Raw genomic sequence first — 16,702 nt, 5'->3', positions numbered from 1 at the left:
TCCACTCTCCCAAACGTCACAGGGGGTTTGCTGAGCTCTGGTTGACTTGTAATCGGAAGGTTGCAAGTTCTCCGGCATCTCCTAGCTAAGTATCGAGGTGTCCCCGAGCTAGACATCTAACTCTGACTGCTCCAGATTAGCTGGCTGTCACTTGCATTGTTGACTCCGCTGTCTGTGTGTGAATGCACCGTTGTAAGACGCTTTGAAAAGTGTCTACTAAATGTAAATGTCACTTATTTTGACTGCAACGCATCAATGCCCAGAACTTGGAGAGTTTCAGCAGATGCTTTTAGCGAAAGCGACTTAAAATAAGTACATTTGTTAGAAGAAAGAGGAACAACAATATATCGCCGAAACAAGTTCAAAGCACTTGCATTTGCTAGGTTAACCCATTCCCCGTATACAATAAAAAATGCTAGGATAAGACGCTACACGTGACTCACACAATGAATGTATTGACTAAATATGGGGCAGCAGACCATTCGCCTCGCTGCAAGCGCTGAATCATCCAAAAGTTTATTGTTCCCATATGAGTCATCAAATGGATTTATAAACCCAGGTCTGACACCTAAGTGTGAAACTCCTTTGTTTAACATAGATTGTGATGAAGAAGATTAGGGGGGAAAGCGACATGCTCTTTCATGAAACTAAACCATTTTCAACGTGGCATCTTATGAACTTAAGGACTCTAGGTTCTTACCTTAGAGAGGGAGAGAGAGACAGAGAGACAGAGAGACAGAGAGAGAGAGGGGGGGAGAGTAAGAGAGACAGAGAGACAGAGAGAGAGAGGGAGGGAGAGTAGGATAGACAGAGACAGAGAGAGACAGAGAGCGAAACAGAGAGACAGAGAGAGAGAGAAAGGGAATAAACAGGGGAGATTTTATTTAAAAAGTCTCTATTGATTACTGTGTAGGACAAATCCAAAATGAAAACAAATCAAAAGGAAGAGCCAGGGTTTCCTGCTGTCGAAATGTAACCAGTTCTCACCTTCTTTATCGTAGTAGAGGATCTCCACCTTGCGCTCCTCGGAGCCCAGCAGTGCCTGGGCCAGCTGGGCCAGGGCGGTCTTCATGGTCCCCGGCCCCACCAGGAACTGGCAGGTGCAGGGCTGCTGCATGATCTCCGCACGGCTGAAGCCAAACATCTGGCAGAAGCCCTCGTTGCAGTAGATGATGCCACAGTTCTTCATCTGCGTGTTGCCGATCAGGAACTTGCGATCTGAGAGGGAGTTAAAGGTACTTGTGATATATGAATGTGAAAAATATTTCACCCAAAAAAAAAATATATATATATTTTCTTTATTTTATATATGCATAAAAATATTGCCGAAATGAAACCAACATGACATGACCCAGTGAGGGCCAATGGGAGTGACGATGTACTGGGGAGTACAGTGGTCAGAGAGGCTAGGGCATCACAGGAAGTAATATAGGATTCAAACATTTCAAATATCAGAAAGAAGAATTGCGACAAGAAGAGACAACACTTGTGACAGAAGCGATGACTGCTTATGTGACAGCTACACTATTCAGGACTTAAAAAAAGAAAAAGTTCAGGAAACTTGTGTGACTAGCAGGAATTCATTATCCTGCTAGTATAATAATAACATGATAATAATCATGTCATTTGTTTGCCTTCAGAGTTTGAAGATAAGAACCTTAAAACCTTAATTAATTATTATTGATTATTTTTAGGGTGACGTGCCGGCTTTAACCCCTTCATCCACCAGAACCCTAACCGTACCCTCCATGGACTTTGTCTTTACACTACGGCCAACAGCTTCCTCTAGCCTCACTGGTAGACGGTAGCCTGACATCACTGTCATTGTCTGATTCCCAGGAAGGGTCAAAGGCTTTATCGAAAGAAAGATTCTGGCGAAAAATGACTTTCTGGCAGAAATCTCTGAAGGCAAACCTTTCCAGAGTGCGGATGTGTCATTCAACATATATTCAATAGAGCTGTTTATCAGTTCCGTTGGCTTGTCGGCCCAGCTATATTTGGAGATGGAAACACTATGCTGCCCCTTGTGTAAGTATGTTAATGAGACATGGAGTAGCTGCAGGTAGCTCTGTGAAGATCTATCTCTGTTGTATGCGGGGAATGGGTTAACCTAGCGATGGTAAGTGCTTGGCACTTGTTTCTATGAACATCCTTACTGTACTGACAGCGATATATTGTTGTTTCTCTTTCTTCTAACAAATGTACTTATTGTTAGTCGCTTCGGATAAAAGCGTCTGCTAAAAGCCCTAAACGTACAATATAAATGCAAATCGACGTTGTGTCTGATTCCCAATGTGGATCTTCACAAACAAACTACATACGAAGCACTCTAAATCCAGCTTGGATCGACCATTTTAAGTTAGATACCAAGCACAACTCTGAAACATGTGAGTCTGCCCTCTGAACTGTCAGCCGAAGCAAACAGGTGAGATCCCGCCCCCTACCGGGATGAATCATGTGGATCAGTGCCTGCAGGGGCGTCTGATAGAAACTGATGCGGCCTCTCCAATTCTTCAGATTTGTTCCTGTGCAACAGTCTTTCCTTGTCCCCATCAAGCTGCTATTTATGCATGCTGCTAGTAATCTGTTGAAAGCAGCTGCTAGCTATTATTGACAAGTGTATCCTATGCGCACACACCCCCGACACACACCCCCGACACACACCCCACCCATCCCCCTCCTCACAGCAGGGGGTCATTCTGCATCACCACATCGATCGGGGCCGGTTTGGTCCACAGGGGGATGATGGGAGATGTCCCCTCCGCTCGATGGAACCAGTGCACGGCCGTGCACTTTCATTAGAATGATATTACGACACTGGAACCCTCCTCTCGACTACTTTAGGGCCGCCATTGTCGTGACTCACTCGCCCGCCCACGCCTGTAGTAAATGGACCGCTGAAAAGGTGACCCCCCCCCCCCCCTAAGTGCGCGGTCCTTCTCTCCGGGAGGTAAATGGGTGAGTTCCTCTGGTGATTCTCCCCCCCCCCCCCCTTGCGGTCTCCTTGACTCCGGGAGGTAAATGGGTGAGTTAAAGTTAGTATCTGTGTCCCTGGTGTGACCCGCGCTGGGTTGACGGTCGTCAGGCGGTTGCTAGGCTGCGCTCCGGCACTATGTGCTTACCAGATGGGGAGCACATGCACATTTACACGCTCACACGTGGAAGAGGAGCCGGCACACACACATTTCTGAAATAACTTCCTCAGATATGAGACAATAAAATTTAATTAATCAATTAAATCATCCTGCTGAAAAATAACTCTAAATTATCCATCTATAATCTGTTGTACGTCTGTCCCTAAGGGGACAGGAACTGTTTGTCCATATATGTTGTACGCCTTCATATGACCATTGTAATTGAATGCATTGTATTTTAATGTTGGATCTTATCTACCGGTCCAGATGTAAAGCAGCCTTCCCTGCTGATTCTGACACAGCCAGTGTTTTTAATCTGTCCTGTCCCTGTCAAACAAACCAATAAATGAAAACCACCATATCTTTCGCACAAAAACAAACGTTTAGTTTTCTGTCAATTCATTGGCATAAGAAGATGGCAGGTTATTTTTGGGTCGTGGTTCAGCATGCAGCCGTGATTTCATCTAGGCACCACTGAGAATGGAGGTGATTGCAGCGGGCCTATTTTCTGATTCAAATTACACCGGGTTTCCGGCTCCCAGGAAGACTGCGACGCGAATAATACGAGTAGCTGTAGTGAGAGACGCAGCGACTCCGTTGGCAACGGAGAGACGAGTGGAACATGTCAGGTCACGGAATACAGCGTAACACGCACTTGAGAGAGGAGGACTTCTGATCATCGGGAGGGGAGAGGATCTGTCGTCCTACTCGCCCCTGCATCACTGGTAAAACCAGACACTCTGAGAGATAATAGTATTTTCTTTCAGCCCAAAACAATGGCCCTTCATTGGCAGCCAGCCTTTACGCACCGATACAACAATCCAACGTGTTAGATGGATTGTAACACGTGTATAATAATACGATGGCCAGGAAATAATAATGCAAAATACCGGTAATAATTCCCTTTCTGGTATTTTATATAGAGCTTTATAGAGCTTTATAGAACGCTTTGTTATGGAGCTATAGAGAGCAGGTGGTCACAACTTCAATTAATTGGCTTTAATCAGGCACAAAACGTAATTTCGGTGATTTGTGTTTCAGGAACTTGTTTCAACTAGTTAATTGCTTTAATTATTTCTCAAGTCTGACACCAACAGACACACGGACACAGACACACGGACACAGACACACAGACACAGACACACACACACACACACACACACACACACACACACACACACACACACACACACACGCACACACATCTATCGTTAACTTATGCTAGTACACAAAGCTAGTTGATGTATCCAGATACAGTAACAAAGCAGTAGGCCTTTTCCATAAACCCCTTCTCCTAAAGTTAGACCAGGCCTAGGAGCTGAGCGCTGATAGGTCAACGCTAAGCGCACTCCACTCACTTTGTCCGTCGAACTTCCGGATGATGGTATCCAGGTAGGTGTTCTGGAGTGCCACGTGCCCCCGTCTCACCGGCATGTCGGCGCTGAGGTAAGACGCTCCACCGACGCGTCAACTCGTCTCGTGAAAACACTATTGCGACAAACGCGGACACGACGCGAAGCGGTACGACAGCGGCGCGCGTCTGCGCTCCGAGCCGAGGAAAAGCAGGGTGAAGCCAGCGGGGGTGCTGCCGCTCCGCGTCCCCGTGATGGGAGATGACGGCGCGAGACGACACGGCGGGCGCGAGGAGCGGTTGCCAGGGCGATGGCGGCAGGGGCGCACCGCGAGCTGTTTTGTTTGATGTCGCTGTCGGGCGTGATGTAGTAAAAAGAAAGCGACAAAACTAGCAAAAAACGACAAAAAAATGTATTAAAGCTGTTCACAAGTTCGAGTATCTCGCAAGAATAACACAGGCTACCGACACGGGTCTGGTCCGTAGAGTTGTGCAGAGCGACCCCGGAGCTTGGCTTGCTCCACTCGTTCATAGAGATAAACAGACAAGTGGAAAGAGTCTCCGTCCGTCGCTCTGCCGCGCGCCTCTCGAGCGCCTTTTGACGCGACTCGCGCGCCTGACACGCTGACGGAGTGCAGACCTCTTGTTCTCGCTCTGCTCCAGAACTCCCCGCGCTCAGAATAGCCTCCATTATCCGCCACACTTGATGCCTGCAAAGTTTCGATTCTGATTGATCTTAATAATGTGAAATATTAACAGGGAATGTGGGTCGCTGAAATACTCTTAATGCTCGATCTCCCACGTGTGTGTGCGTGTGTGTGTGCGCGCGCGTGTGTGTGTGTGTGTGTGTTTTTGTGTTTCACCATTTTCTTAATTTTTTGGGGGGGTTAACTTGTTTGTGTGTATGCGCACGAGCCCACACAAATGCGTAAACGTGTTTGTGTTTGGCACCTATGTATTTTTAGGTGCGTGTGTGTGTGTGTGCATGGAACCGTGTCTCACGCTGACATTTGAAAAGGGAGCTTAGTTATTAACTTAACTGTGCCAGACGGTTAGCGTTTCTGTTTTGAATCACCGCCAATAGATCCTGAATGATGGGAACGCAGATTACAGCGGGCACGCTCACTGCCTGGTTTTGATTGGAACTCAGAGATCTAAGTCATACATATAAAAGAGAAAAGAAAAACCCTTAAGGACCCTATGTGATATATATAAGAAGTTATCTTCTGGATGTCTGGTGATAATTATCTTCATGGAGAAAAAAATATTCTGTTTTGGTTACCAGGTGTTGGGAATCCACCTGGTCTAACTGTATTGACTCTGTCCCACTCACTTCCTGTTTGTGTCGTCCTCAGTAGGGATGACAGATAGATCTACCGGTCACCGGAAACGACCGGTTTTCAGCTGGTCGGTGACTGGTCCTATCCAGAATACGAATGAACAGAACTTTATTGATACAATGATTAGAGAGACTTTTAGAGACCCTCTCCTGAGACAGAAGACATGGACTTGCTTCTTCAGTCACATCTTTATTACACCCCCAAAAAAGCTGAACTTCATTCAGTTTGACAGCTCTAGGTCCACCTCTGTTCGTTAGCGAGGGGCCCGCTCAAAACTAAAAAAAAGTCTGTTTAGAATGGGTCGATTAAGGGCAAACTGTGGACTTCATCATCAAAAACATTCAAATGATAAATTACGATGAAATGTTCAACAGCTTAGCCTTTGTTACAGAGCGTAATACAGAGGAATACTGTACTCCCTAACTACTCAATGTAACAGTCATCGAGTGCTTTGATATAAAGACAGCTTATTGATTCAAAGATGCACAGATGTCGCCCCCCCCCCCCCGGTAGTCCTCCCGGCTTCTCCATTTATGCATTGTTATTTTTAGGGATGTGGAATTGTGAATTAAGTCACGTGTCCGGGCTGAGTTTGCGTTGATCCGGCGTCGGTTTTGGGTCTGGCAGCTCGGAGTCTGTTGCATTGTGGGTAGGCCTGAGGATGACAGGAAGTTAAAGTAAGATGAGATCTCACTTTTTGCTTGAGCCCTGGGCCCTGTAGCGATCTCGGGCCCCTTGGCACTTGCCCCGTTGCATATATGGTTGATCTGGCCCTGGGCCGATCGCTGTGTCCAGTATTGCTAGGCCCAAGATCGCTGAATTCTCCTGTTGAATTCTCCTGGAAATTCTCCTGTTGAATTTTCCTGTTGAATTCTGCTGTTGGCCCTGGGCCGATTGCTGGGTCTCCAGTATTGCTGATTGTTGCTTTCTGGAGGAGTGGTCATCCCAACCCTTCCTTGGGTTGTCAGCAATGCACCCGACTAGTTCAACTCGGATGAACGATTTTCCAGAAAAACAGAAGACCGAACTATTTCTAAATTCGTGGTGTCCCTGAGCAAGACACCTCACCCTAACTGCTCCTGACGAGCTGGCTGTCGCCTTGCATGCTGGACACGGACTTTGGTGTGTGAATAGTTGTGATAATTGTAAAGTGCTTTGAGTGGCCGCTTCTAATAAAAGCACTATTTAAATGCAGCCCATTTGTTTTCTAGTTTCTCCCCCAGGTTTCCGGTTCCTTGTTTGATTATTTCCGGCCGCCTGTTTGAGGCGAAGAACAGCTTGGTTTTGCCCCGACCCCTGGTCTGATGTCTGCCTTTGGGTTCACCTCCCTGCGAGCCGTGACAACACAAGTGTCAGTAATTGGTATCGCAGAGAGGCGATCGGGCCTGCTATAAGCTCTGCTGTTTGTCTCGGAAAGCCCTTGATGAACCGCGGGCTAAAATTAACCAATGAGAAGGCATGGACGCATGCCTTCCCACCGTGTTGTTGGTGTGATGGCAAGGACAATACGATAAGTTATGGGATGTGTACAACCATACTGCTCTGTCTGATGTGGTACAGCCACTTCCACACTTGCAGGGTCCTGTATTACTAAATCTGGATGGATTTGGTTCAAAGCAAAAAAGGCCTCCACTCTAAATGGATATTTGTTTAGCGACACAAATTCATACTTCAGACTTTCGTCTAGAATGGGCTTCGTTTATCTCTGAGTGTGTTCTTAGTGAATAGACGAGGCTGGGGATGTTTGTGATGGGTGAGGGGAGGATTGGGTAAATGGATAAATGAGTGATACGTTGCACAGATACAGAGAGACACAATTATTTTTTTTTTATCCCTTTAAAACATGCTCTGGCAACTCCATCAACAAATACCCCTTAGAATTACCTTATCCGATGAAAACAGCCACAAACGCCTGAAAAATACAGGTTTTTTTTCACTAAATACTTTAAATAAGGGCAACAGGTCACAATATGTGACCTAACAGTCTCTACCATAGATTTCATTATCATACATCTGTTTGACATCTGAATGAACCGACAGCGGTGGGGTCTGCGTGACAAACAAAGGGAAGAGCAGCGCCTTCATGTTGACTCTCCTGTGTGGAAGATGCTGGTTCCCATGGCCTGCGTGGCAACGACTCTATTCACACAAGATAATTGGCAAGAGAATCCCCCAGCTATCGGTAACCCTGCCCTCTAAGATTCCCCCCCCCCTCGCCGGGAGACGGAGAGAGGCTGGATCAATGGGGCCCCCAGCGCCTTCTACGTCAGCCAACACAGACTTTTATCTGGACGGAATTCGCCCGTCGCGGGCTGTCTGAGACCACCATGCCTTAGATAAGGGCTGGGACATGAGATATACATACCGTACTGTACACACACACACACACACACACACACACACATGCAGACGCGCACGCACGGCGCACGCTCTCGTAATCATGTCCTCTCTGCTGAAGCACATGTCAGCTTCCAACACATAAAACCCACATATAGATTCAGTACAAAGACTCATGCATGTGTACACTCATGTCCTTGAATCTATACCTTCAGCAGCTTTAGGTCAACCAGACTTCTGATGGTTTGTTGGACAGAACTCATTTGGAAGGATTCCTGGGGGATTGTTCAGAAAAGGTTCAGGAACTTTAAAGGAATACTGGTGTGAAATACCACTGGTGGGTCGGACACAAACGTATATGCTGAAGGCTGGCCCGATGGATTCTCATTGGATTGTGATGGTATGGATCTGTCTAAAAAGCATGGCTATTTAGACAGATGACCTTTACCACTACATTCACTGAGTGGTCCAGGATCTCGACCCAGGCTATGAAAGTGGTGTGAGTTAAATATCATTGAATTGGCCAGTAGAGTTCTAGCGTAAAGTTTCCAAAAGTATATCTGAACTACACACACACACAAATACAATGAAGTAGGACATCGATAGAAAAGGAGAAGAAATGTTTAAATGTTCAAAGCAACGTCTTTTATTTTGCAGGTAACAACTTGAGATAGGCTAGTGATTCGATGCGGCGGTTATTTTGACATTTTCTACCAGTCGTGTACGTAGACACACAAGGTCAGAGAACCAACAACATCTAGAACTGAAGGTCAACAACGAGGACTGCAGTGATTGTTACGGGTTACACTCTATACGCTAAATCCTCACTGCAGATCGAGTTTATGGATTTGATGTTAATGTTGTTATCGCAGTATAGCTTTTAGTAGAGCTATTAGGGGACGAGAGCTGACAACAACAACAGACCTCGTCACGTTTCTAACGTTAAAGTAAACGACAAGCCGAAAAGTTTTCCCCGCTGGGGGGGGGGGGGAGGAAGGGGACTGGGACCTGGGAAGAGAAGGGGAGGGTTTGGGGGAGGCGTTGGTGACCATGGAGACCAACCTAGTCCGTCCGCATCACCTCCTTATCTGAGCCCCCTCGTGAGTGTCCGCGGCCCCGCTATCACGCCAGCACTTCAGAAAGCGGGTGGAGGAGGCCTGGAGGCTGGCGGGGGGGGTACGGACGGACGGTACACATTCCAGTCATTTCTTCCCTCCTCTCCTCTTCCCGTCTGTCTCCCTGCAGAGAGCTCTGCTGCCCGCCTCGCGCACGAAACACGGCCACCCTCCGCTCTGGTAGTGGATCAGAGGATGGCTTCATTTGATGGTTTCAATGTCGGTCTCTCCATGAGTGGAGACAAAGGTGGAGGGGGGGGGAGAGTGTTATTGTAGATGCTCTCCACACACGCACGCACGCACGCACGCACGCACACGCACACACCATACACACGCTCGCGCACACACACACGCACGCACACAGCTTCACTCTTCCGTACTAGAAGTAATTCTGATACTGACACACACAGACACACACAGACACACACGCACACACACACACACACACACACACACACACACACACACACACACACGCACGTACACACGGAAGCCGGCACCCAATGATTCCTTCATAGCACCCGGGAAGAATAAAAACACCAAGCAGACACCTGCGCCTCGGTCCCCGCTGCCCTCGTTCACTTTACACCGCCGCCTTCCCTCGAGTCGCCGTGCTCGGACGCAACTCGCTGCCGAACTCAAACTCAGACTTCACGTACAACATGTCCCCGGTCGTTACTCTCTCAACACTTCCTCTGTTCAGACCAGAACCCACCAGAGCGTTTAAACCCTTCGCATTTGTCAGACAGAAAGTACAAACGTTTATTTATGTCTGGATTTTTGTTGGTTTTTTAAGGCAAAAACGATATAGAACCCCTCTTTGTTAGGCCCACCCAACAAAGAGGGGTCTATATCGTTTTGGGAGAATCATGAGGAAAGTCATGACTTCGTAATTGGTTTGATGGTTTCGAGGGGCTTTTAGGATTCTAAGGTCGATTTTTAATTTGGATACACAAGTTAGTGGTTGGCTAGTTTTCTTTTTTCGTCGTTTTGCAGACACAGAGATCAGGGCAGATCCTTGTGTTCCTCGGTGGATTCCTTGATGATCTGAAATAAAGAAGAAGAGTTGATTTAGACGGAGTAGAGGCCTTCATGTGTGTGAGGCGCTGTGGCTTAATGGCTGCTCGGGGCCTCATGTGCGTATGGACGCTTGCGATTTGTGTTTCACACTTGCGACACACCGCCCCCTACAGGCGAAGGAGGCGAAGTGCGCGACTAAACAATGTCTGTCACGCACGCACCTCCCCGTCTCGGGTCTCCACGGTGCGGACCAAGACCCTTCTCTTCACGGTGGCCTCCGGGGGTTTGGTGTCGACGTTTGTTTCTGAAGGAGGAGAGAACAGAGTCTTGTGTAAATGTGAATCACGACGTGTGAATCCCAGTGGGAAGGCCTAACCGTATATCTGATATGTTGGCAGAAGGGGCGTAGGAATGAGTTTAACGTTGGGGGGGACACATATCGGAAGATCCGTTAATGGTTTGAACAGAAATATGTCATAAATTAACTACACTGAAAAAATTCACAAATATATTTTATTCTACTGAAAAGATACATTTGTAAATGTAAAGGAAAACACATTTTGAATGGCAGTAATGAACTGATAAATATCAAATCGATTCTTTAATTGCACGCTCGATCATCCAGTTTTTTAGAATAAGAAGCGGTGACAAGATGCTGTGTTGCGCTTTCAAAATAAAATAAAATATTTTTCTCCCCCTGGTATAATTTTTAGGTGGGACAAATGCACCTGTCTCCAATATTGGAGGGGACACGTCCCCTCCGTCCCCCCCGGTTCCTACGCCCTTGGTTGTCAGCATTGGTTGCATGAAGGAAATAATACATAAATATAGTTCCCCAACATAATACCTCATGATATGAAGGGATAGAAAAATGTTTATAGCCAAAATTATAATTACTACATTTTAAGTGAGGCTAAACATTTTACACAAAAAGGTTTTAGAAGTGTAAAAAACACCCTTGAACATTTTAAAAAAATTCAGTTTTAATTTGTTTTAATTGAATTATCTCATCCCTATAGCTATATCTTTTTCTTTTCTTGCCATTATTTCCAATCCCTTACTCACCTCTGAACTGCATATTGGCGAAACTCTGCACAGGAACTGTGATCCTACAGAAAACCACCACAACCGTCAGAACGCACAGACATCACCACGGACCGATACAGGCTGCCTTCATCAAGCGCATCTTATCCTAGCTATCTTTGTTGTATACAGGGAATGGGGTCACCTAGGGATTGGTAGTGCTTGGCACTTGGTTGAACAGCGGTATATTGTTGTTCCTCTTCCTTTTGACAGATGTACTAATTGTAAGTCACTTTGGATTAAAGCATCTGCTAAGCGCCCTTAATGCAAACGTGAATGTAACCCCTCCCCACCCCCGGGGCGTGCCTCACCTGCTCTCCTCCCCTTCCAGCAGCTTCCTGTAGGTGGCGATCTCGATGTCCAGGGCCAGCTTGACGTTGAGCAGGTCCTGGTACTCCTGCAGGTGGCGGGCCATCTCCTCCTTCAGCCCGTTGATCTCGTCCTCCAGCCGGTTCACCGTGTCCTGGTAGCCCGCCGTCTCCACGGCGCAGCGGTCCTCCACGTCACGCAGCTGACGCTCCAGCGACTCGTTCTGAGGACGACGAGGACGAAGAGGAGGATGATGAGGACGTTGACCACGACGAGGACGATGATGATGACGATGATAAATGGAGTGCATTTATACAGCGCTTTTCTAACCGGTGGCAACTCAAAGCGCTTAACAACACCGCCTATTATTCTCCCATTCATGCACACATTCACACACCGGCGACGGTGTCACACACCCAAGGCGACGTCGGGCGCAGCTAGGGTGATGCGTCTGGCTCAGGGACACCTCGACACTCGGGGATCGAACCGGCAACCTTCCGGTTACGGGTCAATCCGCTCTACCTCCTGAGCCGCCGCTGCCCTTCGCCATGATGATGACAAGGAGGAGGATGATGATGGTGACGATGGCAGACGGTAAGCGGCCAATGGGGTGCCGTCGGTGCACTCGAGGGGGCGAGTCTCGCCGACCAAACCAGACGACGGTGAACCCGTTTGGTTGACTCACCGTCCCTCGGAGGGAGTCCAGGTCACAGGTCAGCACCTGGAGCTGCCGGCGGTAGTCGTTAGCCTCCTGCTTGGCCAGGCGCAGGGCCTCCGCGTTCCGGCCCGCCGAGTCCGTCATGTCGGCAAACTGGGACAGAAAAAACAGTTTAACCGTTGTTATTTTATCGCCAGCGGGGGATCGTCACGCTCGGCTGGTTGCTAGCATGAGAGAGTTCATGCAGAAAAGTCGGACGGATGACGTCGTTGATCCGACTCTGATTAAAGGGGTGATATCATGCCACCAGGCGTGAGTTTTACAACTGGTGGAATCGCTAGTGGGCGTGGCCGCCTAGATGTGCGCTGGACCGATCAGTCTACCAGCCCACCCAGCGGACTGTAGCAAACGTTGCTCATCTGTCCCTGATACACCTGTGGTGGTCATGCCCACTTGTGATGTCACTAAGGCACAGGGAAGGGCAAGCATTCAAACGGCTTGTAACGACTAATTACACCTACACCTGGTGGCATGATATCACCCCTTTAAAGATGGCGTCAAGATGCCCCCCCCCCCCCACGGCGGGCCTCTTGGTGTACCTTGGAGCGGTACCACTCCTCCGTCTCCTGCATGTTGGACGAGGCCATGGACTCATACTGCACCCTGATGTCCCTCAGGGCGGCCGTCAGGTCGGGCTTGGTCACGTCCAGATCCACGTGGACCTGCTGGGCTAGAGCCTGCTCCTGGAGCTCCCGCTGCTCCTGGGAGGAGGAGGGGGAGGAGGAGGAGGAGGAGGAGGAGGAGGAGGAGGAGGAGGGGGAGAAGGGGGAGGAGGAGGAGGAGGGGGACAGGAGGGGTTAGAGCACATGGAGGTCTGGAGGCTGAAGGAGGATGGAGATTGCTCGACCCTGCCCCGTTGGACTCTGGGGCCGGGTGAGGCTGAACACCTGCTGCACATTGATCGCATTGACTCATCAATGTGCAGCAGGTTGAACCAGCCATCACCACACACACCCAGCAGCATGGAGCACCCGGTCGTGTGTCATTGTCTGCAGACCTCCCAATAAACCGGGTTCCAACACCACCCGTCGTCCCAGGTTGTGGGGGAGCCAAGGGAAGGCACCTAGGAGGCGTGTAGCGTGTTACTGCCCACAGATAATCAACGACACTGATGCATGAAACATGCAATGTTGGGCCATCATTCATCTCTTCGTCGATTGATTTTGGACTCTGGTTGATTTTGGACTCACTGATTGAATTTTGGACTCACTGATTGAATTTTGGACTGACTGATTGAATTTTAACTCATCGATTGATTCTGGACTCATTGATTGATTTTTGACTCATTGATTGATTGGCAGACGTGAGGCTCTAGGGGGCGCTCACCTCCTCGTGGATCTTCTTGAGGAAGACGATCTCATCGTTCAGGGCCTCGATCTTCCTCTCCAGCTGGATGCGGTTCAGAGACGCCTCGTCCACATCCTGTCGCAGGGCAGGAAGTGAGAGATGCTTATTTATGTAGACGTGCCGTTCCGATGCACACATCGTCGTACAGAGACGGCAACGCAGGTACCTGTCTGAAGACATTGAGGTTGTTCTCTGCGTCTTGTCGCTGCCCAGTTTCCTCTTGCAATCTGAGAAGAACCCGAGATAAAAAGGCAGGGTGAGTCACTGACAGGCATAACAATGGAGTTAGGAGTTGTTACAGGCATGTAACAATTACAGATCCATTTGTCTTGCTTTTCGTGTGCTCAAACCAGAGCAGCCATATGCTGCAGCCCTGTGTTTAATATTGAAGTGAGTCTGGTGTTTCTCAAGGTCGGACGCTACGACATCAATAAGACAAAGGAAGACAACAGGTGGCCAGAACTCAAACCAATCCGGACACTTTGAGTCGTTAACACAGCATCAATAACGCTTCATGTTATTCACAGATGATCAGGATTAACCGTCACACACAATGACAAGATTAAGTATTCATTAGAAATAATCAATTATTATTAAATGTTTTGTAGTACATTATTACATTACGTTACTTTATTTCGGAAAACGACATGTTTTAAACTCTTCCAATGAGAACAAAAACACGAATTTATGCATGCTAATGTTAGCCTCGTTAGCCCCGCGGCGCCTGCATCACTACGTGGATCAGAAGACCTTTGGCGCGGTGTGCGGCGCCGCGCCCCGCTAGCTCCCTGCCTGGCGCTCTGCGCCGAACAGAGAGCTCACGCCTCGGTGCGCATCCACCTCCGTCTGGCTGCCAGGAACCTTTCCCAGGGGGCGGAGCCTCAGAGGCCACAAAGGACCTCCACACACACACACACACACACACACACACAAGCACACACGCACGCACGCACGCACGCACACACACACACACACACACACACACACACACACACACGCATGGATACACACATCCATACACACATGCATACACACACACACACACATGCATACACATACAAACAAGCACACACACATGCTTACACAAAGCTGACACCCACACCCACAACCAACACACACAACCACGCACGCATGTCCACACATACACCCATACACAGATATAAACACTTTCTCGTATTCACAAAACACACACACACACAGGCGCACACACACACTCACACACACACATGACATTTGCATTCAGTCATGCAGAGTTTAGGAACGGGACGTCTCAGGGGGAGAGAGCAGCAGGAACAACACCGTGACCTTTAACCCCGTCTACAGAACAACTAATCTTGTTCAATTTTGTTCAAACACTCACAATATGACAACTACACACGCATCGTGACTCTCGACCACATCCATGGAAACAATGTGTGAGGCTCATGCATGGCCGCCAGCTGTTGGCCATCGGAAGACCGTCTGGAAGGAAGGATGAGGTATCAAAAGAAAGCCTTCCCGGAATGCAAAGCTGCACATTCCCAACGAGATGAATCCAATCTGCATATTAATGCACTGCACAGGAAGAAGAATCCCGACTCCATCACTGTGACTCATTTGAAGGCTTACATGCTTCTCAGTTCCTCAAATACCAGCCGTCGTCAGTATGGATCCAATTAGAATAAATAGGCCTAGTCACATCGTGACGTCACGTCGCGATGACGCCTCCTTTCTGAAGCGTAGCAGCATAGGAATGTGATTGGTAGCTATGGTGATCTGGTCATTGTTTAATTATGCAGCGCGAAATGTCATTATGGGAAATGTCATTATGCGATTATTTCGTAATCGAAATAATCGAATTATTTCGATTACGGTACATTTATTTTTTATTGTCGTAAGTGTGTGTATCTACACATCTATTTGGCATTGTAAACACGACAAATTGAACGCTGCAAACACTCCCAATTTAATGTGAGAAACACCCAACAGTACCCCTGGGGGTACATGTAACCCCTTTTGAGAACCACTGCACTAGACCACCTCCTTCCTGTAAACGCCCAGGGTGTGACCTCCTGACCTCTGCTTGAGCGCGGCCACGTCCCCGGCCAGGTTGTCCCTCTCGATCTCCAGCCGGCCCTTGGCGGCCCCCAGCCCGTCCACCTGCCGGCGCAGATCCCGGAGCTCCTCCTGGACGATCTCGCCCAGGCGGCTGGGCTCCTTGGCCTTGAGCTGGTTCAGCTCGGCCACCAGCATCTTGTTCTGCTGCTCCAGGAAGCGCACCTTCTCGATGTAGCTGGCGAAGCGGTCGTTCAGCCCCATCATCTGCACCTTCTCGTTGGTCCTGGTCTCCTTGTAGTGCGCCTTCATCAGCGAGTCCGCCGGGAAGTCCAGGCGCTCGCCGCCGCCGCCGCCGCCGCCGCCACCGGCTGAGGAGCCCAGGGAGAGGCGGAGGGAGGGGGAGAGAGCGGCGCCGGAGTGATGGGTGAGGTGGCGAGGGAGGCTGCTGCCGCCGTGCCAGGAGTAGCGGCTGGAGGAGAGGCTCCCCGCCCGGAGGCTCCCGCCGCCGACGCTCCCCCCGGCCCCGGAGCCCTGCGACCCGAAGCGCTTCCTGTAGGACGACTGGACCCTCTGAGCGTCCATCATGATCACCGGGAGGGAGTGAGACTTCGGGACTGGGAGAGGGCCGGGTTTATATAGGGGTCCCCCCCCCTCGCACCCCCCCCCCCCCCCCCCCCACACACACACACACACACCTCGCTCTGTCCAGAGCGGAGAGAGGCCACAGGGTGGGACAGGGGCAGGCGAAAGTTGTGTGTGTGTGTGTGTGTGTGTGTGTGTGTATGTGTCTGTGTGTTTGTTTTTGTGTGTGTGTACGTGTGTTTGTTTTTGTGTTTTTGGGTGTGTGTGTGTATATGTGTGTTTGTATTTGTGCGTGTGTGTGTGTGTTTGTGAGTGTGTGTGTGTGTGTG

The 16,702-nt window shown here is 49.0% G+C and overlaps 2 protein-coding genes across 2 annotated transcripts in view; both read right to left on the bottom strand.

Moving 5' to 3' along the window:
- Window positions 1-4,926, bottom strand: part of kcnh6a (potassium voltage-gated channel, subfamily H (eag-related), member 6a) — a gene marked incomplete at its 3' end in the record, with an annotated part of 31,393 nt that extends 26,467 nt beyond the window's left edge. Inside the window, 2 exon segments of the mRNA XM_079746193.1 lie at window positions 988-1,218; window positions 4,493-4,926. Coding sequence (XP_079602319.1) covers window positions 988-1,218; window positions 4,493-4,568 — 307 coding nt within the window. The 5' untranslated portion in view covers window positions 4,569-4,926.
- Window positions 4,927-10,282: 5,356 nt separating this feature from the next.
- On the bottom strand, window positions 10,283-16,376 carry gfap (glial fibrillary acidic protein; the record flags this gene model as incomplete). The annotated part of the gene is made up of 9 exons (XM_079746995.1): window positions 10,283-10,324; window positions 10,519-10,601; window positions 11,363-11,406; window positions 11,692-11,912; window positions 12,375-12,500; window positions 12,947-13,108; window positions 13,734-13,829; window positions 13,921-13,981; window positions 15,811-16,376. The coding sequence occupies 9 exons, from the start codon at window positions 16,374-16,376 to the stop codon at window positions 10,283-10,285; spliced, it is 1,401 nt and encodes a 466-aa protein (XP_079603121.1).
- Between the last annotated feature and the right edge of the window lie 326 nt (window positions 16,377-16,702).

This window comes from Pollachius pollachius (genome assembly GCF_949987615.1).
Source record: "Pollachius pollachius genome assembly, chromosome: 11".
Taxonomy (NCBI): Eukaryota; Metazoa; Chordata; class Actinopteri; order Gadiformes; family Gadidae; genus Pollachius; species Pollachius pollachius.
This window is presented reverse-complemented; position numbering and strand designations above follow the sequence as displayed.